Raw genomic sequence first — 26,885 nt, 5'->3', positions numbered from 1 at the left:
GGCCACACTCTCAAGCTATCCAGATGCAAACTAGCCTAGCTTAGCACAAATTAATGGAAGCGGATACGGACCTCTAGCCTAGCTTAGAACTACAGGAGAGGTGTTTTTGGCCAACAACTAGGCTTCCTGGTCCGTATCCGCTTTCATTAATTTGTGCTAAGCTAGGCTAGTTTGCATATGGATAGCTTGAGAGTGTGGCCACATTGATCTAAAACCGATAAAACAGATGCATGGTCCATTGGTTTGTTTTTTATTACCTAATCGCGTTTGCTAATGCATATCAGTCAGTTCCAAAAGTCCCAAACTTTTCTGTCCGCCAAAGTGCGTACAGATCTGGCGGAGACGGATCATCATCAGCCCTGTCCAACAAACAGATAGTCGATACTCATCATTGAAGAATAATTAGACAGACAGACACAAGGGATCAGTGTGGCCGGGCCCTGTGGGTACAACAGACAGACACAAGGGGTCAGTGTGGCCGGGCCCTGTGGGTACAACAGACAGACACAAGGGATCAGTGTGGCCGGGCCCTGTGGGTACAACAGACAGACACAAGGGATCAGTGTGGCCGGGCCCTGTGGGTACAACAGACAGACACAAGGGATCAGTGTGGCCGGGCCCTGTGGGTACAACAGACAGACACAAGGGATCAGTGTGGCCGGGCCCTGTGGGTACAACAGACAGACACAAGGGATCAGTGTGGCCGGGCCCTGTGGGCACAACAGACAGACACAAGGGATCAGTGTGGCCGGGCCCTGTGGGTACAACAGACAGACACAAGGGGTCAGTGTGGCCGGGCCCTGTGGGTACAACAGACAGACACAAGGGGTCAGTGTGGCCGGGCCCTGTGGGTACAACAGACAGACACAAGGGATCAGTGTGGCCGGGCCCTGTGGGTACAACAGACAGACACAAGGGGTCAGTGTGGCCGGGCCCTGTGGGTACAACAGACAGACACAAGGGGTCAGTGTGGCCGGGCCCTGTGGGTACAACAGACAGACACAAGGGGTCAGTGTGGCCGGGCCCTGTGGGTACAACAGACAGACACAAGGGGTCAGTGTGGCCGGGCCCTGTGGGTACAACAGACAGACACAAGGGATCAGTGTGGCCGGGCCCTGTGGGTACAACAGACAGACACAAGGGGTCAGTGTGGCCGGGCCCTGTGGGTACAACAGACAGACACAAGGGATCAGTGTGGCCGGGCCCTGTGGGTACAACAGACAGACACAAGGGATCAGTGTGGCCGGGCCCTGTGGGTACAAAATATGAATCATGATTGTGAACATTAGTGGCATATTCGCAAAGCTTTTCTTATTGTCATTTAATTTCTTCCTATCCATCCACCTGTGTCTCCTCCAGGCCAGCAGGGGGAGCTGAGCTCCCTGGTGTCAGAGGCCTTTGTGCGTTTCTTTGTGGAGCTGGTAGGCCACTACCCGCTCCACATGACCGTTTCCTCCAGTGGAGTCAGGGAGCTGCAGCGCGACAGCTTCAGAAAGTCCCACCCCTCCCGCGGAGCCCGCCAGTTCCTCCAGCTCTTCATGGAGACACAGATGTTCGCCGGCTTCATCCAGGACAAGGAGCTGCGCAAAGGAGGGGGCAAAGGTACCTTTGATCTGTCATCCCCTTTTAACGAACCCTCACTATCATCTTCTTAAAACACAGCTTTAGGCACGGTGAGGTTTTACTTGCCCTGGTTATCTGTTCTCCATCCCCCGCAACCGCCTATGAAGTTTTGGGGACAGGGCCTTCAGCGTGGCGGCCCCCACCCTCTGGAACTCTCTCCCAGCTGAGTCACATCCTTCAAGACAGCCCTGAAAACCCACCTGTGCACAAAGGTCTATGGCCTCTAGTCGTCTCCCTGTCCTTTATTGTTATTATTATTTATTTTACTTGTCTTTTTTGTAGCTTGTAAAGCATCCATGGGTTTCTTGAAAGGCGCTATATAAGTTATTATTTATTACTAAATACACTCTCACCTCAGTTGTTGCTCCATCTACCTAAATTACATAACAGAATCAGATTGTGATAGTTTTCATGAGATTTGGATGTAGTTTAAGTACTTTCTCAGTAGTACTTAGTAGTACAGTAGTGTTAGTTCCTCAAACTATAATTTTCTGAGAGGAGCTACAATTTAGTTCAACTTCTTCTAATTGCGAAGAATATAGTATTTTGGTAAACTACAGTTTCAGAATTGTTTCCATAACTCTCTAAGGTACATACCATGTGCTGCTCACAAGGTTGCAGGTTCAAATCTGGTTCACGGTCTCTCTCTCTCTCTCTCTCTCTCTCTCTCTCTCTCTCTCTCTCTCTCTCTCTCTCTCTCTCTCTCTATGAATCTAATAACGAGCTGAAATTGGATAAAAATAATCTTTTAAGGAAATAAATAATGTGCGCCATCCAGCGAGAATGGGCCACTGTTGTTTGTCAAGGTTGGAAACTCTGAGCTCTACCTCCCCTGCATGTCCTGTGTGATAATTAAGCTGATCCTGCTCCTGCCCTCCTCTTAGGTCTCTTTGAAGCGAGGGCTGCAGAGTATCTGGATTCCTACCCTGAGTCGGAGCCAAGTGGGGTGAACAAATTCTTCAAAGGACTAGGTTGGTCCTTTTAAAATGATTGATGAGGAAAACAAGGAGTCTTAAATTAACCAGTAAAGGCGGAGGATGATGTCTTTTTTGATGCAACACATGGATTGTATCTGACTTTCTGTGTGAGAATATTAGAGTGTGAGGCCATCTGATATCATATATACACAACGCTGAATATGTTTTGTGCAACCTGGCAACCCAGAGAAAAAGACATTTCTCTATACCTAGTGTGAACCTCTTTAACTCATTCAGTGCCGCGGGCCTAGAGCATCTTTGTTCCTACTGCGCCACCTCTCTAAGAGATAGGAATGCGTGGCGGTGTTTGCAGGGCTATATCTATATTCTATATTATAGCTATTAGTCTAGATGGAAACATAGGTCCACCTGCATAGGGTGGATCTTTTTTTTCGCCACCTGTTTTTTCCTAATCCTTGAAGTGTCTATTTTAAGATTCTGACAGGTAACAGGTTGAAATAATGTCCCATGGGGTTTATTTTTTTTTAATAATTCTTTTAGCATTTTTACAGCTTTATTGGTCATGCAGGACCGACAGAGGAGAGGGCGAATGGGAGGAGAGGTGGGGAAGACATGCGACAAATAACGACGGGAGCTGGGATCGAACCCGGGTCGGCCGTGTAGGTGCGCGAGGCACTATGGCAGGGGTCAGGACAGTGGCGGCCGGTGGGTACTTCGCCACTAGGGGCGCTATACCAAATATTTTGCAAACATGTACAGTACAGTACTGTACCACGCAACAGACTCATGGCAAGATGTGAGCGATTCGACTCACGCTCACGGCAATGAATCGGCTCTTATGAACGAGTCGCTCAGCTGTTACTACAACAACACACAACCAGTCAAATAAAGTATAGTCTAGACTCTAATTCACAACTTGAAACACAATATATAAATAGAAAAGTTAGAAACAAAACTCGCCCGTCTCCAAACACAGGCAGATCTCTCCCTCTCTCCTTCTCTCTCTCACACACAGCGCGACGTGGAATCGATTCGTTACACAATCAGACCTATTATATACCAAGAATAACTTCAGTATGAGTACAGGGCTGTACACATATTTTGCATATTGTTAAACGAGCCAAGGCTAGCTATTAAACTATCGATATGAATCGAAAATCTGTGACCCTGATGTAAACAAGACAAACGTCTTTCTCTGGTCTGCATCCCCTTAACAATTGTGTGTATTGAGCCGTACTGTATTGTACCCATTCTGCAATCTGTTAATAAAGTTCTCATTCATTCATTCATTCATTCAAACATAGACGATATTGAACAAGCCATAATCCACGTATTTTCAATCCGAGAGAGCTGCAGTAGTTAAATCAATGAGCCATCGACATAGTCAGTGTGGTAAGTAACGTTATTATTGCATCCAAGATTGATACACGGCTGGCTAGGCAGTTGGTAGTCATAGTCTTGTGTTATAAATAGTGCTGTCAAACGATTAAAATATTTAACTCGATTAATCGCATGATTGTCCATAGTTAACTTGCGATTAATCACAAATTAATCGCATTTGTATTTTTAATTTTTTTTACCTTAAACAGATCTTTTTCAAGTTCCAAGTTTTAATACTCTTATCAACATGCGAGTCAACAAATGCTTGCTTTGTGCAGCCATTTAACACAAAAGGATGACCCTCATGCATTGCAAATTTGCATCAAATTCAAAACAGAGTGATGCACAAAATAACTTAAAAGAAAATAATAATTTAAAACAATGAATAAAGTGTGCATGAAATAATAGGGGAAAGAAAACGTTAGGAACTTGTTACATTCACACACACAAGGGCTGATTAATCACACACCCCCCTCTCTCCCTCACACACACAGTCACGGCACGCTCTAAGACAAACAACCTAGACCAACCTAGGAACCAACCTAGGAAGCTAGAAGCTAGAATTGGAACATTAGAAATTGGATTCGGCCAATCAGAGATCGTCTCTGTGAAATTCTGCTACGGAAAAAAATACTGGCGTCGGCCAATCAGAGAGCGTCTCCGCAAAATGCGGCTACAGATATTCTTGACGCTACTGGCTAGACCGCTTCAAATCGCGCCCGGATTCCAACATAATAGTCATATTTCAACGCACAACGCGTTATGCACTGATTGGCTGTGACGTATACAGCGATCAAACTGTGACGCGCACTCAGAGCGCTATCGCGTATAGCCCGGGCCGAGAAATACAAAAAAAAAAAAAAAAAAACGTGATGTCACTTCCTGCTCTGGAAAACGAGTGTTTTTTAATTGCGATAATAACGTTATATTGTGCATTGGAAATACAAACATACTTAAAATTAGTAAATATTATTCATTTTAAACATGTTTATATTATTTATAGGGCTATAGAGGGGGCTGTGGTACATGACTGAGAGGGGGCTGGTATACATGACTGAGAGGGGGCTGTGGTACATGACTGAGAGGGGGCTGGTATACATGACTGAGAGGGGGCTGGTACATGACTGAGAGGGGGCTGGTATACATGACTGAGAGGGGGCTGGTAGATGACTGAGAGGGGGCTGGTAGATGACTGAGAGGGGGCTGGTACATGACAGAGGGGACTGTGGTACATGACTGAGAGGGGGCTGGTACATGACAGAGGGGGCTGGTGGTACATGACTGAGAGGGGGCTGGTAGATGACTGAGAGAGGGCTGTGATACATGACTGAGAGGGGGATGTGGTACATGACTGAGAGGGGGCTGGTACATGACTGAGAGGGGGCTGTGGTACATGACTGAGAGGGGGCTGGTGGTACATGACTGAGAGGGGGCTGGTGGTACATGACTGAGAGGGGGCTGGTACACATGACTGAGAGGGGGCTGGTAGATGACTGAGAGGGGGCTGGTAGATGACTGAGAGGGGGCTGGTACATGACAGGGGGCTGGTACATGACTGAGAGGGGGCTGGTACATGACTGAGAGGGGGCTGGTATACATGACTGGGAGGGGACTGGTACATGACTGAGAGGGGTCTGGCTGGTACATGACTGAGAGGGGGCTGGCTGGTACATGACTGAGAGGGGGCTGGCTGGTACATGACTGAGAGGGGGCTAGCTGGTACATGACTGAGAGGGGGCTGGTACATGACATGAGAGGGGGCTGGTATACATGACTGAGAGGGGGCTGGCTGGTACATGACTGAGAGGGGGCTGGTACATGACTGAGAGGGGGCTGGTATACATGATTGAGAGGGGGCTGGCTGGTACATGACTGAGAGGGGGCTGGTTACATTCCAGAAGGCTTTCACTCAGCTTGGTGCATTGTGGCTGGTGACAGATGAGCTCCAACAGGAGATGGAGTCCTTCACTTGCATTATGTATGGCCATGGTCGGATGAAGTCAGTTGATGCTGTGCGGGCCAAGATGCTGCAGAAAATGGTGGGTCTTGATAAAGTCCTGGATGCAAAATCTAAAGTAGACCTTTTTTTTGTAAATGTTTTTATTTTCTCTTTTTCAAAACATACATAGAACAAGACATCACAATACAATAGATTTACAGTAATAATAATAGAGACACTAACAACAATAACACTAACAATAATAACAACAGAAATGATAGTGACAAGAAATGAGTAGGTGCCGTTATGTTGGATTTCAGTGCAGCATTTGATGTAATTGATCATACCTTGCTTGTAGATAAGCTACAGTGTTACGGTTTCACCTCCAATGCACTATCATGGTTTATTAATTATCTCTCAGGGAGACAACAGAGAGTCTTCTTTAATGGCAGCTTTTCAAAATGGAATCCCATTAACTGTGGGGTTCCACAAGGAAGCTGCCTAGGGCCTTTGTTATACTCCATCTTTACCAATGATTTACCGTTGGCTGTAAAAGAAAATTAAAACAATTATGTATGCTGATGACACAACATTATACAGTGCAGCTACAGCTGAGCAAGATGTAACTGACACCTTAAACAGGGCCTTAACAGACATTTATGAATGGATTGAGTGCAACAAGTTGGTGTTAAATATCTCTAAGACAAAGGCCATTGTGCTTGGATCTAGACACATGTTGGGCATGCATCCTCAATTAAAACTGTCAATTGGCACCACACAAATTGAACAAGTGAACACAATAAAACTTCTCAGAGTTACTATTGATAGCTCATTATCTTGGTCTAAACATATAAATAATATTGTCATTAAAATGGGTAGAGGAATTTTTATGACTAGGAAATGTTCTGCTTTTATCACTCCCTCCATAATGAAATCTGTTATTCATTCTTTGGTTTTGTCTCATTTAGAATACTGCCCTGTTATCTGGTCGTCAGCTACAAAATCGAATTTTAAAAAGTTGCAGGTTGCTCAGAATAAAGCGGCTCGCCTGGTACTAGGCTGTTCATACAGGACAAGTATTGGTTTTATGCATGAACATCTGGCATAGCTGATGGTTGAAGATAAAGTATCGATGAGTCTTCTAATGCTGCTGCGGAACATTATTAGCACTGGTAAGCCATCTAGCTTGGCTCAGCAGTTAGAAATTACTTCTGAGCATGGTTATAACACTAGAGGGGCCGCTTCTGGTAACATCAGAACAAAATCAGCACCAAAATCAAATTTTCTCAAACTCACTGGAATATATAGGTCAATAGCACTCTGGAATGCTCTGCCGAAAAACATCTCATCCACAATACATAATAAAATTACTTTCAAAACAAATATTAAAGGAAAACTCCAACATTTTGGGAAATTAGCTTATTTAACATCTTCCCTGGAGTTAGACAAGAAGATACATACCTTTTTTGTCTCTGTGCGTGCATTTAGCTTAGGGAACAGTCGCTCCGTTAGCATAGCTTAGCTTCATCACTGGAAGTGAGGCGGGGCCGGAGCCTTACAGTGTATAGTTTGATTGATTGATTGAAAAGTTTATTAACAGATTGCAGAATACACTCCAAATACAACTCCAAAACGTTCATGTAAACATGTTGTGACCTGTGTATTCACCACGTGGAGAAATAAAAAATAATTGAATTACGTTTTATAAGCAAATATACTCGGAACAATTTTTTTGCCCAACCACTCCTCTCTGAGCGCAGCCAGTGATTTCAACGTGTCGTCGTGATTGTTGACATTCTCATTCATTCAAAGGATCCGAACCGATTGAAGTTTATGGATACCATGACTTGAAATCCTCTTACCTTGACGATTAAAAGCCTCCCCAATTTAGAAAACAGTAATCCAATGGCTGGTATTGTTATACCGGACGCTCTGAGCTAACCGGAGCTAACACAGATCAGGATGGTAAAGCATATATAATGACTTCCTTTCTGGGGTTGTCAAAATAAAAGTGCAACGTTTATAGCAGCGGAAAACGTTTATTTTGTACATTATCTAACGTTAACACGAACCTAAACTAACTTTAGGTTAGTTGTAACGTTAGTTTAGGTTCGTGTTAACGTTAGATAATGTACAAAATAAACGTTTTCCGCTGCTATAAACGTCGCACTTTTATTTTGACAACCCCAGAAAGGAAGTCATTATATATGCTTTACCATCCTGATCTGTGTTAATAAACCTTTCAATCAATCAATCAAACTATACACTGTAAGGCTCCAGCCCCGCCTCACTTCCAGTGATGAAGCTAAGCTAAGCTATGCTAACGGAGCGACTGTTCCCTAAGCTAAATGCACGCACAGAGACAAAAAAGGTATGTATCTTCTTGTCTAACTCCAGGGAAGATGTTAAATAAGCTAATTTCCCAAAATGTTGGAGTTTTCCTTTAAGAGATATCTTGCAAACATGTCAAGTATGTAACTGTTATCTGTGTATTATATATATATATATATTTTTTTTTGTTTGACAGGAATGTTAGATTTTATAATGTGAATTTGTATATTTGTATTAATTTTTAATTTGTGTTTTGTCAAGTATGTAACTGTTATCTGTGTATTTTATCTTTTTTTTTTACTGGAATGTTAGATTTTATAATGTGAATTTGTATATTTGTATTAATTTTTAATTTGTGTTTTGTTTTAATTTTTATTCGTATTCTTTGTTGTACATTTGTATTGTATTTTTTTTGTCTAGGACCACAGGAAGACTAGAGGCTCTTTTATGAGTCTAATGGGGATCCTTTAATAAACATAAACATAAACATAGTAAGAATAATAAAGACATAATATAAACTATAAAAGTACATTATCAGACATGACAAAAGACAAACAACAAAGACATGGCTCAAATATTCACATGTTGTACTGTATATACAGCAGAAGTGGCGGTTAGTGAGTCAACTCCTGGTCCACGATAGCACCCAGTGTACTGATAAACTGTGTGTGTGGAGTGTGTACGTTTATTTTGTATGTGTGTGTTTTATATGTGTGCGTTTAGTATGGATGTGTGTTTTATGTGTGCATGTTTTATATGTGTGAGTGCACGTGTTTTGTGTGTGTGTGTGTGTGTGTGTGCGAACAGGCATGTACTTCTAAATACATTATGATACCTTCTGCAACGACCCAAAGCATCTACATACAAGACATTAGTGATTGCGCACGCTCCCACACACGCGCCCGTATTCCGATCCGTGCAATAATATTCACAGGGGTATATATTGTCATTTGAAACAAGTTACCAATGCATTGTCCCGTGGGATTATGCCCCCCCGCGGCGAAATTAATTAGTATCCCCCTTACAGATGTGTTCCATAGACTCACAGGAATTGTGTAACATTGCCCAAATAGTGAAAGGAATAGCAAAACATGGGACCTTTAACTATAAACATAGTTAGATAGTGGTGAGAGCACTCGCCCACGACTGCAATGACTGTTGGTTCAACTCCTGGTTGCTGCGTTTGTTTTGGACTTTTGCAGATACAATACATAAATATATTATTTATGACTATAACGTACATTATGTACCTTTTTTTCCTGTGGTCGATTAGTACTTTATTTACGTTTTCCGATGAGACTGTGTTAGCAGCATCTCCCTTCCGTCTGATATAAATGTTCACTGTGAACGTTTTTGTCGATTCATGATTTCTGTGTGTTAAAGCTAAGTTGTTGACGATTGATTGATTGATTGATTGAAAACTTTATTAACAGATTGCAGAATGGGTACAATACAGTATGGCTCAATAACTCATGGTTTCTGTGTGTTAAAGCTAAGTTTTTGTCGACTCATGGTTTCTGTGTGTTAAAGCTAAGTTGTTGTCGAATCATGGTTTGTGTGTTAAAGCTAAGTTGTTGTCGACTCATGGTTTCTGTGTGTTAAAGCTAAGTTGTTGTCGACTCATGGTTTCTGTGTGTTAAAGCTAAGTTGTTGTCGACTCATGGTTTCTGTGTGTTAACACATTGGACGCCAGACCCGAGTATAGTCGGGTTAACTCGCCGACGCTTGAGCGCCAATCACGTTGGGTTTTAATCGTTATTTCTTTTATTAGCGATATCCATTCATTTTCATCCATCCAACCTGATGTTATCGTTGGGAATGGGTCTGAGCTCGCAAATACCGCCGCCTATCGTCTCCCGGATGGTATTGCACATCATTGGATTGGATTGGCTGGGACTGTGCATCAAAGAAAAAAGTCCGGTCCAGGTTTTCCTTCTCGGGCATGCAGTATCGTATACCACATTGACTGGGGACACTCTGAGCAGCGTGGATTATGTGTTTTGGATATATAACATTGGATCAATAAACACAATCAATATTTGGAATGGCGATCAAGAATTGGATTAATCTTTTTGCAGGACATCAGATGTGAGGTAAGGACACTATGTTACCAGTCTTGGGTTAATCAGATGTTTCTTTCACAGCGATCACAACGTGTGTGTGTGTGTGTGTGTGCCGTTGGCGCTGACCCAAGGCACGGATAAGCGATTTTTCAGCCTGCTTCTGTATTGTGCATGAGGACACATATACTATCGCTAATCTAGCGTTTATTTGAAAACGATTCATAAATCAGCCGAAAAATGTCCGTGTGTTTTGTGTATTCCACTAAAGAGCTATTATCGCGTCTTTCTCTGGAATTACTAGAAATCACCAAAACTATACTCGGATTCAAAACGGTATAAAACGGAAATGTACCGATGAAAAAACAATCGGTTTCGTACATGTTGACTGCAAGCAACTCATTGATAAGCAACGGTGTATTAGACCCATAGCCATAATTTAATATATATTTTAAGCACTCGCAAATCTCCCCGTCCTCCCATTGATTAAAGCAGCAACCATCTAGACCTATATTTGCCATATAGCTCTGGCGCTGAATGTGTTAAAGCTAAGTTCTGTTCCGTTATGGCTTCGCTCAGCACCAGTTGCATATATCTCGCTTCAGCATATATACACTGAATAATTTCACAAATGTACCTTTAAATGCCAGCATTCATCTGGCCACACCCCCATCCGCTTACCTATATAAGCAGGGATGGTGCCACACACTCATCTCCTTCTCAAATTTCATCACAAGCAACGTGTTGCTCATATGCCCACTTGACGTGGAGAAAAATATTGTTACAAGGAGAGTAAGAACAAGGAGATACGTTGACATCATATCTTTATTTTCTCTCACTATTTTCGAGAAAATACGGCGATATTGTCTTCGTACTGGAGTGTCTGGAAGATGATGATCATTCTAAAAATCCTCCACCGGTTTTCGTATTGGGAGCACGCCGCTGCATGCTTCTCAACTGCAGTTCCTTGCTGTGTTTGTTGGGGTGAAACCTGTCAGGCCACAGCTGAACTGTCGGACGCGCCGCTGTTGTGAGAAGCGGTGGGTTTCAGGTTGGGTGAGTACTGTTGCTGGCGGGCTTCACTTGTCTGTTAGTGCTATGGGGGCTACTTGACAATGTTTATGGAAACCGGCCCCAGGCTAGGGTCCTTTGTTCAGCCACCTAGGCGACAGAAGACCTTGGTCTGAAGACCATTGTAGTTTTAACTAGTGGGCCGCGACCATTAACACTGGTGATCCCTGTGTGTTCTGGACGAGTGGTTATCTCTCTGTCCCGTGTTAAGCCCCTTCTTTCATATCCAAATGAGAGTATTCCTTCACGAGGAGATATGTGCATGGATGTGCGATAGCGGCAGATCCATGTTCAAGTCAGCTACACAGGCCAGTTTGGTATTGTGCTGATTCCGTCGGGTGTTGGTAAAATCACCGTTGTAAAGCAGTGTTGACATCTTGTTTCTCTTTTCTCTTAAAAAGTGAGGAGAGGTTCAGAACGGCGGCCTGTCTGGGTGAGTGTTATGTCATTGTATACATGTTCAGGTGATAGCTGCTTAGCTTACGGTTGGCCAGTCAGCTGTTAGCTGCTGCGTTAGCCTGCGGGGATCGCTGCATGGCCTACTTAAGTTGGGCCTACTGTTAGCCAGTCAGCTGTTAGCTGCGGCGCTAGCATGTCGTGATCACTAGGTAACGTTAGCTTGCTGCTATAGGCCAAGGCCTGGCGCGGGGTAGCTTTAGCTCCTCGCGCGCCGCCGCGAGCTCGCTTCTGGTCGCGTGCGCCGTTAGCTCGGCGTCTCGCGAGCAGGGGCAGTAGCGCCCGAACGGTTGGAGCGGCCGTTAGCTTAATGCTACTCTGTTGAACGTGCTTTGATTATAAACATGTTTTACACTCTTGACTACGACGTCATCCTTGACAGGGGATGTTCGTCGACCCTGCCCTGAGCCTGGACGGGGATTGCGTCAACAAAGAGGACTGTAGCGACTGGTTGGAGCGGCGACGCTGCCCGGATCGAACAACACAGGACGGCTGTGTTCTACGGTATCTTGTGACTGCACTTCGCTGATCTATGTTCCGGGTAGGACAAGGTTGACCAGACCTTATAACACGTCTTCTGGTTTTACTTTTCTAAATGTTTTGTGAATGACGATGTTTTCCCAAAACGTGTGTTGCTGCAATGCATTTAGGATACGACGCGAGTTATGTGTGAACTGTCTTGTCACTGGCAGTTAGCTTCTCCGTGCAAATCGGGTTGTTACAGATGTGAAAATGATCTGGTTGTTGTGTGAGAAACATCATGTGTGTTGTTATGTACCGTGTACTCACAACTAAGGTAACTAACCTATGAAGCTATGCTTAGTGACAAGTGAGTAAAAGAATGTTCTTTTCTCAGCCTGTGATGACAATGAACAGTGTTCACATATTAACAGGTTTCCTGTTTTAACTGGCCGTATTAAGGGTAAAATAAGAGGATTGTGTTTCCCCCGGTTCCCTGGGGACTTTTTCATCCTCCTATCAGACATGTTGCACTACATTGTGTCTTTTGTGTGGTAGGGATGCGATGTAACCCTTAGCTTGATTGCTGAGGTTGTGCTAAAACAGCTGGAGAAACTTTATTTTCCTGAAAGAAAAGATCGTTTGGTCGCTGTCGTGTGTGCTTAGCAAGGCCTGTGGCCGATACTAATCGAGAATTATGTATTCTCTCATTATGAAAAACGGCGTTCCTCTGTAGAGTGTTTTTGCCATTTTTGTAGGTGATGGTGGGTTGTGTGTGTCATGTGACCTACAACTGGGTTGGACTGGCCACAGAAGCACATGTGTATGTTGGACCGGGGCTCTTAGAGCCCTCTCTATTCTGTGTTTTTTCCTTAGTAAAAATCAGATAGCAGGTTAGCTCATGCGCTGTGTGGAGCTGTCAAACGCTTCATAGAGCTGACTATGACTGTGTCATATTCTCTTTTTGTCATTACATCGTATCATGGGTGTGGGGTCGTAAAGGGGTGAACTGGTAACCTTTCCTCTCCCCCTTGTTTCTGTCGGTCAGGGGTACACCCCCTGTCCTTCAAGGTTCCCGTCACGTTGCGGTTCGGCACGTTACGGGGGGGGGGGGGGGAGGGAGTTTCCTGGTCCCACGGCCTGGTATATTGGGCGTGTGCACCGCAGGAATTCCCCCGCCATAGAGTACGTCACCGTGCGCGTCTCTGTTGGTAGGACTTCCGTGTGCTGTTCAGGTCCATGTGATGGATCTGTTTCAGGGGGGTGGTTGAACCCGTTGAACCCGTTGTCCGCCGGGGATGCAGCTCTGCTGTTCTGGTACCCTGAGGGACTTGGGCTTTTTTCAGGGGGAAAAATGCCAGGTCGGTCCGGGTGTCACAGGGTTAAGCGCTATGGAGACCCTGGTTGGGTACGTTTTTACTCAGCACTGTCGTAATGGCTTACGGCCATGCCAACCTGTACACGCTCGATCTCGTCGGATCTCGGCCGCTACACAGGTTGGTCCTGGTTAGTACTTGGTTGGGAGACCGCCTGGGAATACCAAGTACGGTGTGCTTAGGGGCTGGTTCTCCATTCTTTTTCGCTCCTCTCTCACGCATGGCGAAGAGGGGCCTGTTGGGGTGGTCTTTGACCTCCTCTGGTGACCCTGTGCTTCCCGTATCGCCAGGCCCGGTCCGAGGTAATGTTTCGTCGACCCGTAGGCCTGGGTTAACCCTTTTTTGAAAACTGAAACACTTGTACTGCGGTATAGCCGGTGTATACCCGCAGGTGTGTTTTGGAGTTTTTTCTTGAGGGGTTATAGGAACAACCACCGCATTGGGTAACGCCAAGGTGGTTGATTCCCTGGTGTGTTGGAGCAGTGTCAACTCTCGGGTTCACCGGTTGAGGGTGCCCCTGCACGTTCATGACGTCTGCCAATCGTGTCAGCCTTCTCTGCCTCAACCCCTCTGGGTGGGGGTTTTTAAATGGAGGCTTGGTCATGCAACAACGCCAGCATACGCCCCTTCCGCCGGGGCGGCTGTGTTCAGCTGTCCCCTCTGGCGCCTGTCTCGTCCGCAGTCTCCAGGCTAGGGTTAACAGCCTGTTGCCTGGTTTTTCCCCGGTGCGCTGCCTGCTTCCGTTGGTTAACCTTTTTTGTGTGCTTACGGCCATGCTGACTGCCTGTTCTGCAGGGTCAGTGTGCCAGGCGGTGTACTATTGGGGGGACAGGGCCCGCTCGGCTGAGGGGCCTTTGTCCGAATACGCTGGCGATGTGGGGGGCGGGGCACTACGTGCCCACCTGGTGGGGTCTTGATGCTGGCATCATGGACTTCTCCGGGCCCCCATTCCAGGGAGTCCAGCCCTTTTGGTGGGTCTGGGTCTTCCTTCGCGCTCCGCTGCTACGGCCTTGCCACGGGGTTGGGTTTGCCCTTGACCCCGTGATTCTGGGGGCAGTAACGAGGTTGTTTCCTCCGTTCGTTCCCGGGTGGCATGCGGGTTGTGCGTGTGTGTAGTCGTGGGGTCAAGCCACGCTCTGCTCACCCTGTGCGTTGAGTTGCTTGAGTGCCTCTTCGCACGGTCGGGTCCGTTGCCCTCCCGTGAAGCCACCAATAGGGGGGGGTGCCCTCCATTAGGGTGGGTCGGGGGGGCTCGGCCCTCCCTGATCTGATGGCTGTGGGGGGCCTCAGCGGGGTGTATTTGTCGAGCTATGGCTCCCGCTCAGCTCCTGTTATGCAACTGGTGCTGAGCGAAGCCATAACGGAACAGAACGTTAGGTTATGTATATAACCAAGTTCTGTTAGTTATGGTGCGCTCAGCACCAGGACGCCGCTGCGGCCCTTGATTTTTCATTGTGGTGAAATTTGTTGGGAAGGAGATGAGTGTGTGGCACCATCCCTGCTTATATAGGTAAGCGGATGGGGGTGTGGCCAGATGAATGCTGGCATTTAAAGGTACATTTGTGAAATTATTCAGTGTATATATGCTGAAGCGAGATATATGCAACTGGTGCTGAGCGCACCATAACTAACAGAACTTGGTTATATACATAACCTAACGTTGTTGTCGACTCATGGTTTCTGTGTGTTAAAGCTAAGTTGTTGTTGACTCATGGTTTCTGTGTGTTGTTCTCAGGGAGCAAGATGAAGTTCCTGCAGATCAAGTGAGTAAAGGACTGAAACGCCTGGTTGAGATAAACTCTGTTTGGAATAGAAGACTCTCCTCCTGATGGACTGGCTGAGGACACGATGTCTAAAGGGACACGGGCTGTGAACGAGTGAGAGCACGAGGCTTTGTCTCGGCCTGAATGAAACGAGACAGTGGTCAAACCGGCTGAGCCTCCTGGGACCGAAGGTCGGTTTGACAGAGGATGGGTCTTAACAGCCACGGATGCAATGCCCAACTCGGAGTGCAGTGCAATTGTGATTGGAGGAAAACTGGAAATATCTTTGTATTTATTATAATTTTTTTACTATTATTATTGTTATTATAATTTTTTATCTGATTTCTATCGATGTTTTATGAAGACTTTAGGACCAGGCACCATGTCCTTGTGAATCTACAGGAAGCATTTCAGATACTAAACCTCAGCTATTAACTTGAACACATGTCTTGTTGTACTAACTATTATTCTTGCTAGTCCATAGCTTTTTTTTTTCTTTTTTGTTTTGTTTCGTTGAAAGTATTAAGGAAAAGTTGGAAGAAAAGTCAGATAGCATTTGGACTACAGTTGTGGACTCGGCTCATACACAAGTGTATATGGATGTTTCAGTTTGTGCGTGCATCATTTGTGCGTGCGTAAAACAAATTATGAAATTAACATAATTTATACCATTGTTGTTTTATTGCATTCCTAGTAGCACATTCTGTAAAAAAAGATATTGTTTACTGTCCCTACTACTATGGAATTGTCTGTATTACATTTCAAAGTGTCTTAACATTGATTTGAGATTGATATGTTCTGTTAGAACACAGAGGAGATGCAATATTAGTACTTGGACTATGGCTTAATCTCACGTATCCCAACATTTCAGTGCACAAGAATGCATTTTGACAAGATTTTGATCTCAACAGATGTTTTGATGCATGTCAGAATCTTCTCACTTTCTTCCTGTTAACTGGAGTTGTAAATACGTAGTTTGGGTTGGGGTATAGCGATGTGAACGTTAAAGGTAGACTAATGCTGAAAACAATGTTGGGAACCAATGTACAGTATTTTTGAATATTTTTTATAAGCATGAACTGTCCCGCGTACTTTTTAAAAATAAATGTGTTCCCAGGAACGGAAATGACTGTCGTTGTTTTAAGACTTGCACAAAACACCTCAAAATCATGTCACATAATTTATTAATTTCACTTTAGAGGCATTAATGGGGAGCGTAAATCTTTCAAAATCGTCTAATTTGTTAAGTAGTTTCTACTTTCTGTTCGAAACGTCTGGTTTTGCCTCTATTCATCTCTACCTGAAGACCTTTGGTGGCCACAGTGGTAGGGGTTGTTGTTGTTTTGCTCTCTGAAAATGTATGTTAGTGTCTCTTGGGAGTACGAGTCACTATCATGTTTGCTTTTACAGTATTGCTTTCCTCCATGAATCCCAATTTTAAATAATTTTTTTTATTATTTAATTGATTAGAAGAAGTTAGTCCAATGAGAAGAATGACAGTATGTAAAGGAATGTGAATCACTACCCACTTTCAAAACCACTCTCAAGGAACACCTACGGGAGACTGCCATTCGAAACTGGCCCCTGTAAATGTCCTAACCCAACCCCCTCCAATGTACAGTAATTTACCTAGTATGGTTTTGTCAATATTCAAATGTACAGTATTGCTTGTTTGTACAGTGTTTCCCCCCAACCCCCTCCAATGTAAATTACCTAGTATGGTTGTCAATATCCCAATGTACAGTTTTGCTTGTACAGTTGTACAGTGTTTCCCCCCCAACCCCACCCAACCTCCTCCAATGTACAGTTTTTACGTCAAATGTATATACTACCTTTTCTGGACTCTTTTTGTATCACAAACAGTACTGTATTTGCAAATCTGGTATGTCATAAATGTATAGATGTAGCAGTACTGTCTATCTGTATGTCATGTATATGTCCTGATGAATTGAAAATGGGGGACCCTGATGTAAACAAGACGAAAGCCTTTCTCTGGTCTGCATCCCCTTAACAGTTGTCTGTATTGTACCCATTCTGCAATCTGTTAATAAAGTTTTCAATCAATCAATCAATACTGCACATCAGTATGTTACTACCATCCGTGACCAGAAGGGGGCAATGTCTACATGTGCTCTCACAGTAAGAGAATAGGATGAATGAATGAATGAAAACTTTATTTAACAGATTGCAGAATGGGTACAATACACTACGGCTCAATACACACAATTGTTAAGGGGATGCAGACCAGAGAAAGACGTTTGTCTTGTTTACATCAGGGTCCCCCATTTTCAATTCATAGTGACATTTATGACATACACAACATATATGACATTTATGGCATAGGGACATACATGACTACAGGTATATAGTACTGTTACATTTGTGACATATACGATATGCAAATATACAGTACTGTTACCCATAGATCCTAACAGAGAATATATACATATGATGGGGAGGAGACTGTACATTAGGAGGGGGTGGGTGGGTGGGAGAGAAATATACATACGGTGGGGAGGAGACTGTACATTAGGAGGGGTGGGTGGGTGGGAGAGAAATATACATACGGTGGGGAGAGAATATATACATACGGTGGGGAGGAGACTGTCTATTAGGAGGGGGTGGGGGGGTTTGGACATTTACGGTGGCCAGTTTCGAATTGCAGCCTCCCGTAGGTGCTCTTTAAGAGCGGTTTTGAATGTGGGAAGGGATTCACATTCCTTTACAGCTTTGGGTAGGGCGTTCCACATTGATGTGGCATAATTGCTAAATGTGTTTAGTCCCTTGTTTGAGCCGAATCTGGGTTTAACATGATTTGTTGAGCTCCCTCTGGTGTTGTGGTCGTGGTATTCACTGACCTTTGGGAAGTATTTTGACATGTACATGGGTACCTTAGTTGTATAGTGTATCTTGTAAACCAGGCCCATTGCAAGTTGCTGTACTCTGTCGTCTACTCTAAGCCATCCTAGGTAGTCAAAGTGGGCAGGGGTGAGGTGGGTTCTAGGAGTATGGTCAAGTAGTAGTCTGACCAGTTTGTTTTGTGATGTTTGTAATCTTGTTTTTAGCGCCTTTGAGGTGCTTTGGTACCATGAGGTGCAAGCATAGTCGTAGTACCCTTGAATGAGTGCTCCTGCCAGAGTCTTCAGGGTATTCTTGTTTACCAGAGAGGAGATCCGGTACAAGAATCTAGTTTGTTGGTTGACTTTTTTTTATTACATTGGATGCCATTTTGTCACAGGAAAGATTTGCCTCTAGGATGGTCCCCCCCATGCTCTGTAGTTTAGGGCTATAACTCTGGCCTGATGATGTGAGCTGCTACTTTGTAGTAAAGCAACTTTTCTACACATACTAGAAAGGTCTCCACCTAACCATTCTTGACCCATTTGATAGCCACCCATTTCTTTTCTAGTAGCGTTAGGCGGGGCTTATGTGTACACACTGAGTACTACTATGTACTATACACACAGAGTACTAATATTATACTATACACACTGATTACTTCTACTATACTATACACACTGATTCAAGGCCTTCAGTAGGTTTTGTGATCTGCACAGTTTCAGCCAGCTAATCACCCAATTCAACACAAACCACCATTGACCTCATTCTGACCTCTGACAAGTCCATGATCTCCAACAAAGGGGTGATAGCATGCGGGTTAAGTGATCATTATATGATTTTCTGTACCCGCAAAAAGCTAAAACAAAAGGCCAGCTGTCACAAAACAGTCACATCTAGGGACCTCAAAACCTACTCTAGAGAGGCCTTTAACCAAGAACTGGAGAGCATGGTGTTAGATTCTGATCAATCGGCCAGTATCACGTCTTCTTGTGTTATCATCTCTCCATCCACACCCTCTGCGTTGTGTCATTTTAATGATCCTGACGTCTCCTATACTGGCTGTACAATCATTATCTCTCCCCGTTAGTGCGATCCGCCACCATAATAATTCTCCACCTTCGTAAGAATTCGACACTCGACACCGCGTAATACCTTACAAGGAGAAGCGTTGTTTATTTTCATAAACAGAGACCTCATAATCAGATGGGAACCAATTCGTATTGTCCTTGTAAGATCTATTCTAAAGATCTTTCGGTGTGTTCAGTCTATCGTCCTTCTGCTATTCAGTCCAATAGTGGTCAGGCCTGGTCGTTAGCCAAGACCATCCTCGTGTTAGCCGAAGCTAATGATGATGTGGCATCCTTCTCCCCCCCTCCCACTCCGTGATGAGAGAAGAGAGTCTCTTCTGTGTGATCTCAGTCCTAGTCAGATTGTAGTCTGCCCTTAGTCGCTCTTGGGCTGGCTTACACCCGGCAGGAACTTGCTTTTCTATATTCTCGCCATAGCAACGACAGCCCCGCCCCTCTCCTGGTTGTCATGCAACGCGCTGTCATGACAACTGCTAATAACCTTTCACACATTTCAAACGCAGTTTTCTACTGTCAAACCCTCTCCCTCGCTCTGCCTGCTGCTATCAATGTTGATGTACAGGGGAATTCAAAACATTCTGCTGGCTGCTAAACATTCTGCTGGCTCCTGCCTCTGAACCGCTTCTTCTATCACCGTCTGCTAAGGCAAGCACATTTCTGACCTCTCTGACCTGGCCCCTTTTTAGATGTGGTCATCTCCCCCCAATCTATACCTCACATACGTTGAAAACCACCACCGATTTCTTTCAATAGACTGGTCAGATGAGCTCAGTGGTACAGGTTGAAGAAACATGGCTTGGATTCAAAACCAAATTCACAACAATACTTAACAACATGGCATCCCTAAGAACCACCAGGGTTAAAAATCGCGCTGAGCCATGGATGCACACTGAAATACTGACCGCTATGAAAACCAGAGACAAAAAATGCTCTGAACTTCATAAAAGTAAGACAAAGCTTTCCAAAACCTCAAACAGTGAACTCCAAGCCCACGTGGTTGAACAAAAAATTCAAAGAAACAGACTAAGAAATGACGTAAACACCATGATCAAAACCGCAAAAAAAATCATCAATGACAAAACTGAGGAAAACAAAAACAAACCCCGCAAACTTTGGAAATTACTCAACAACCAACTAAGCTGCAGCAAAAAACTAAAAACCAGATTTACAAACATAAACATAAAGACAGAAAACATGCTCATCACAGACAAACTGGATGTGGCCAAATACCTAAACATATTCTTTACAAACATAGCCACAACACTGGTTAATAAACTACCCTCCCACTCAGGGCATTATGGGGTAGAACACATAGTAGCATACTACAAAAACCTAGGGGTCCGCAAAGACGACTTCAACCTGGAAATGGTAACTGTAGTGGCTATTTGTCAACAACAACTAATAAAAACTAAAAAGCCACTGAAGCACCAGGGCAGCGAATCTCACGCAGATCAGGAAGTCCATTGTCCAGACAGCATTTGACAGTTTTGTGGTGTTTATTGTCTGTTAATCAAAGAATACAGAAAAATTATGTTTGATTCTATATGATCTCCTGACGCTGGTAAAAACCATATACCTTCCCTGATGCCCACTGTGCTATTGCCTCTAATTACCTAAATACACCCAGCTGTGCTTCCCAATTGCCCAGAACCCCTTCAAAGTAAAAGCATTTAGCTGCGACTCATAATAACTTAAATAATATGGCCGTAAACAAATTGATACTACAAAATCACATAACAAATAAATGTAAAAATAGTTAATAGCTCCCACAGTAACAACAGATGAGGTACTCAAAAAACTGAGCGCCCTCCAACCTAACAAGGCCACTGGCCATGACAACATCCCCTCCAAATTCCATCAGTCACCCCAGTCATCACACACATAATAAACCTCTCCATAAAACAGGGACATGTCCCCAAGGACTTCAAAATTGCGAGAGTGACCCCCCTGCACAAAAAGGGCAGCAAATTAGACCCAGGCAACTACCGCCCTGTTTCTATTCTTACCTCCATCTCGAAAGTCATGGAAAAGATTTTCTACGAACAGGTCGAAAAGTACCTAGCAGGAAAAAATCTAATCTACGAATTCCAATCTGGCTTCAGAACATCCCACTCCACTGACACATGCCTTCTCTATTTGAACGACCACATCAAACAAGAGGTGGACGCGGGCAAATACTGCGGCATGGTCATGCTGGACCTACAAAAGGCCTTCGACACTGTCAATCACTCCATTCTGATTGACAAGCTAAAAGCAATTGGTTTTGATAGTTTATCAGTGAGCTGGATGCAATCCTACCTTGAGGGGAGAGAACAGATGGTGGAGGTAAACGGTACTCTATCCCCCCCTCACAGTGAGCTGTGGTGTTCCACAAGGAAGCATACTAGGACCGCTACTGTTCCTAATTCATGCAAATGACATGTCGTAAGCTTGTGACTGCAACTTGTTCTTGTTCGCGGACGACTCAGCCCTGCTGGTCTCTGACAAGAACAAGTTACAGGTTGAAAAAACCCTCAGCTCAGAACTCGGCAGAATCTGCACCTGGCTCGCTGATAACAAACTATCATTACACCTGGGTAAAACAGAGTCCATTCTCTTCGGATCAAATAACAAACTCAGCAAGACCGACGGCTTCTCAGTTACAGTGGGTGACAATATTGTCACAAGGAAAGATGAAATTACATACCTAGGTTCGTCATTGCAATTCCAACATAAGTAGATGAATCATAGACACCTAGATGGCTCAGGCTGACCGCATAGAACGGGGATCAAAGGAAAATATCAAAGGATCAAAACCCAAGTATACTCAGGTTTTTGGCGCTCATCGCATGGCGAGATAACCTGACTATACTCTGGTATGGCCGTAAAAGAGTTAAGGGATGGGTCGATAAAAACGAAGGTTATCCTATAACCATAGTTATATGAATACTGGCTGAGCATCTCGATCTGCCTTTATGGAACTCATCCATTGCTCATAGTACAGAATGTACTTGCTGAAAAAACTTTCTCTTGCACCTTTACATCTACCACCACCACGCCCACCTCCGGTCCCATAAATCCCGGGGTGGTGCCCATACTTCCTCCTTCCGAGTCTGAATTTCACGTGAGAAAACAGCCAAGGGTCCTCAGGGCTTGAAAGCGAGACACTCAGCCAGTATTCATATAACTAGGGTTATAGGATAACCTTAGTTATATTTCGTTACTGGCATTCGCGTCTCGCTCTGCCTTTATGGAACTAAAGGTGGAGCAGGGCGCGTAGCCACTGAGAGATGTACCCCCTGAGGTCCCTTACGACCATCAAGGCGGAGAGGAGGGTCATATCCCCACACTCGTCCTAATGAAGAAGAAGATAGGACTCCGATCCACTATGCGTAATAGGGTACAGCTACCCTAGAACGCACAACATGAGTGGAACCGTGCGCAATCAACCCACGGTCCACATCACCACACACTCCTGCTAGCCCACCTAGTGGCGGGATGCAGGAGAAGTCCCAGTCAGGACTGTGTGAGAGACAGAGCTCTCAGTCATGTCCATGAGATAGAACTTGACAAAAGGGCCCAGGGAGGACCAAGAGGCAGCAAATCTCAAAAAACTTTGTTGTGACACGGCCGGAGGTTCCCTCTTTGACGAGCGAAGACAGGGAGACCTGCTCCGTCATCATATGTAGCGTCAGGCTAATCAAGAACACACGCTGAGCGTGTGGCAGAGGAGCCTTCCGAAAATACAACATTCCCACAGACAGACCCAGGCCTAGCAAGGACCTGGGTATAAGCCGCGATAAGAAGTGATTTGTCGGGCCGCTTACGTTTCCCAGCAGGAATAGTAACGTGGCCCAACGCCAGAGGAGGAACAGAGCCCATATTTTCGTATCGCATACAAGAGCTTTGCTAGACACAGCACTTCATATTCGCATAGACCTACAACCGCCCACGTCTGTCGGTACCTCGGGCCCCTTGTCTCTGTTTAATTTTTTGCGCTTTGCGCGCCAGGGTGCTCCGGGCAGGGGTCGCAAAGCCGCTGGTCAGAGGTCTCGCAGCAGCCGCTGACGAGACAGTACTCTCCCCTCTGGTTGTGGGGTGGCGTGGGAGGCCTGGGTCACATAGGCCGCCGGCGCCGACAAAACCAAAAAGTCCATCCTCGGAGAGGGATCCTCCTCTCCTCCTCCAGGGGCGACTGCTCTAGCCACAGATGTCTATGCATCAAGGTTGTAAGTGTTGTCACTCTCCATGAGGCTATAGCTTGCAGCTGCATCAGGTGTAGTATAACCTCCGAACCCTGAGCGAGGGTCTTGGCGTCATCTGGACCCAAGACCCCTCCGCCAACACCACCTTTGACATAAAGGCAGCTAGTTGAGTGATGTTAGTCGCTGCTGCCAGGTTCTGTACCGCGGCGGTATAGGCCTCATCGGCCCACCCAGCCATCTTGTATTTTTATTTGTATTTATTTATTAACACAGTTAAACAAAAGTAAAAAAAAAATACATAATAAGTTATAACCATATTGTGAAGGAGAAGTTAGAAGCCTAGAGGCTTATCGAGAACTTCCCCTGTTTTGTAAAATCAAACATACAAAAATACAAAAATATACATGTTATAAAATACCAGAATACATTCAAAAGATACGTGTTAATACAAACATACATACACACAGTACATACATGCATATACTGTATACTGCGTACATAATAATACATAACCACCCACTCATCTGCCTACAAACCTACCCACCCACATAACCAAATGCATACCTACATGTATGACCTATTTATCTATCTACTACTTTTGGATATGAGAATTCTTTTGTAGTTTGCTTTAAAAATAAGCAGAGATGGAGATTTCCTCAGTATAGGATCAGCTGCATTCCAAAGATGGACCCTCTATACCTCACTGAGAACTGCCTAAGTGAAGTACCACAATAAGGTATATGCAGGTCCCTGGACTGACGTGTAACATATGAATGAACATCTGAATTAAAAGAAAATAAACTATTAAAACCATTTGGTAGATTGTGATCATAAATGCATTTGTACACAAATATACATATCTGTAAAGAATTAACCTCAGACACAGTCAGAATGTTTAGTTTCTTGAAAAGAGGAGCAGATGGTTCAAATCGATCTGAGAGGGTTGCCAGTCTCGGCATCGGCTTCCGGTCGGGGGTGCCACTCCAATATTTCTGTGCAAAGGATCAAAGCGAGCGGTTTATCTAAGCACGGTACGCCGGTCCTAAGCCCCCTGACCCGGCCCTCCACCTGTGTAAAAGGCAGATAAGCCTTGGTCAGGCCCTTAAGGCCTGAGGACCTAGGACTAATAGGAACCCAAGGAGGACAATAACACTACCTGTGGATACTGTGATACTGTGAATAATGTATATTTCAGTGGATACTGTGAATAATGTACATTTCAGTAGATAGTCAATTATAACACTACCTTATGCATACTGCACCTTATGACACTGTGAATACTGTGAATATATTTTTCAGTTAGTTAGTTAGATAGTAAATTATATTGACCTATTTGTTTACACTGCTTGTTTTGTTTTTACTACCTGTACCCCCCCTTCCCCCATGCTGCTATGATGCCTGAATTTCCCCAAGGGGATCAATAAATGAATATCTTATCTTATCTTAACACTTGACACCACCTGTCCTTTAGTGACATAAGGGTTAATTGGGGGAAAACCCGGACACAGCAGGCCCTGCCCGCTGCTCGGGTCCCCTCCGGAGCACTTCCCCACCATGCCATCGGCTGGCGGGGGTACAGGGAGTGGTACCCCGTTGGCTGCGCCAGTCGCCATAATACTGGGGAAAACACGTAATAACATTGCTTGTTGTCTGCGCTCCTCCATGTACACGTCCCACGGGGCAGGGGGGGTTAACCCGAGCGCGCCAAGCGTGGAATACAATACAGCAGGGGTGGCCAACCAGTCAGAGACTAAGAGCCACAAAAATTACTGTGGTACCACAAAGAGCCACACCATATACCAGCGTTTCTCAAAAAAAAATTCAGTCACGGCACCCTTCATGTGTTTATAGGTCTCACCCTCTGGCCTCTGAAGTTGCTAATGTCTTTTTTATTTGGGCCTCACAGGGTTAAAAGTACCCTGTGAGACCCACAGTTGCAAAATTACAAAATCACTTTTAGCCATTTAAAAAAAAGAATGTTTATTTAAAAATGTTTAAGCACATGTGGTCCTGTTGTTCAGCCTCACAATGCTATTTGATAGTAAATGTGTTTATATGTCCCACCCTCTGGCCTCTGAAGTTGCTAATGTCTTTTTAATTTGGACCTCATAGGGTTTTAACCTCTTAAGCCCGAGATATACAGTAAAAGTGTATATTTTCAGAATTACGTTTGTTTACCAATTATTTTAACTGTTATTAGTGAAATATAAGATTATAGAAATCTCAGGGCATTGAGTCGGAAACCGGCGCATATTGACAGGAGGAAGTGGCACATCCAAAAGTGAGTGTAGGCTTTTGAAGGAAGAGACTCAGGGCTCGAAAAACTACCCTACCCAGCTCACACCAGCCCCTGTCAATCATCTGACTTCTGGATTTACTTTTTTATTTCTCTTATTTTTTGGGATTATCTCCCACAAACCTGAACGTTATTGCCATAAAACAGAACGCAGTTGGGGAGCTCCAGTAGCTCACCGTGTATCTCGGACGCCATTTCGGCGTCGGGGACAACTGTGCGCGTCACGGATCTGGGGTACACGAGTTCGACTCCCGGACTCGCCGTATTTTCTCAGAGGGTCTTTCCCCCGATCTATACCCCATTCAACCTGTTTCTGTCGGTCATGCTTGACCAGAAAAAGCGATAAACGCTAAAAGAACCAGCTGACTGGTCAAAGTAAAAAAAAAAAAAAAAAAAAAAACGCAGTTAGTTTCTCTACCTTTCTGTGAACGTCTTGCAAAAAACGGTGTTGCAATACAATGAAAAATGGTGGAGAAATTTACATTATAAAAAAGATGGCAGAATTAAGTACTGTATCTACAAAACCTTCTGTTTAATCATCTTCCCTTTATTCATTTGCTTAGGTTTTTCAGGTCTGGTCAATTTTAGCATGGTGTTATTCACAGTCAAAGATAATTATTTTTTTTAAATAGAATTGATATTCTCCTTTGGTACATTACAATTTACTCAAGTCTAGTAACAGACACACTATTTCTGACACTGATCCATATATGTCCCTAGATTCAGATACCAAGAACATGCAAATGGACCATTTAAAAAAAAGTGTAAATGTTTATTCTACGTCCTTATGGAATGAGTGACATAAAAAATAGATTTTTATGGATGGAAGAGCCGCACATTGACGGGCAAAGAGCCGCATGCGGCTCGCGAGCCGCGGGTTGGCCACCCCTGCAATACAGGCTGTCCGGTGCTCATGCCTACCGGTTGAACGGTGCGATGGACAACAGTGACAGCCTCAATGCCGCGTGTCACCGCGCCAGGCCTTACCTGAGCGTGGAGCGGCTCGACTACCGACCGCCGCACATTGACACTCTCCGGCCATCTACCGGAACGGCGACGCTGATCTGAAGAAGGTCTGTG

The 26,885-nt window shown here is 44.5% G+C and overlaps 1 protein-coding gene across 3 annotated transcripts in view; it reads left to right on the top strand.

Moving 5' to 3' along the window:
• dennd2c (DENN/MADD domain containing 2C) overlaps positions 1 to 16,478 on the top strand; it is a 78,668-nt gene extending 62,190 nt beyond the window's left edge. For all 3 annotated transcript variants that reach the window (XM_084333334.1, XM_084333335.1, XM_084333333.1), the window contains 3 exons: positions 1,360 to 1,602; positions 2,508 to 2,594; positions 15,369 to 16,478. In XM_084333334.1, coding sequence (XP_084189460.1) covers positions 1,360 to 1,602; positions 2,508 to 2,594; positions 15,369 to 15,400 — 362 coding nt within the window. In that variant the 3' untranslated portion in view covers positions 15,401 to 16,478. The remainder of the gene's footprint in view (positions 1 to 1,359; positions 1,603 to 2,507; positions 2,595 to 15,368) is intronic.
• Positions 16,479 to 26,885: the final 10,407 nt, after the last annotated feature.

This window comes from Notolepis coatsorum, assembly GCF_963971535.1.
Source record: "Notolepis coatsorum genome assembly, chromosome: 17".
Classification (NCBI taxonomy): Eukaryota; Metazoa; Chordata; class Actinopteri; order Aulopiformes; family Paralepididae; genus Notolepis; species Notolepis coatsorum.
The sequence above is the reverse complement of the archived record's forward strand: the minus strand, read 5'-3'. Positions and strand labels throughout refer to the sequence as shown.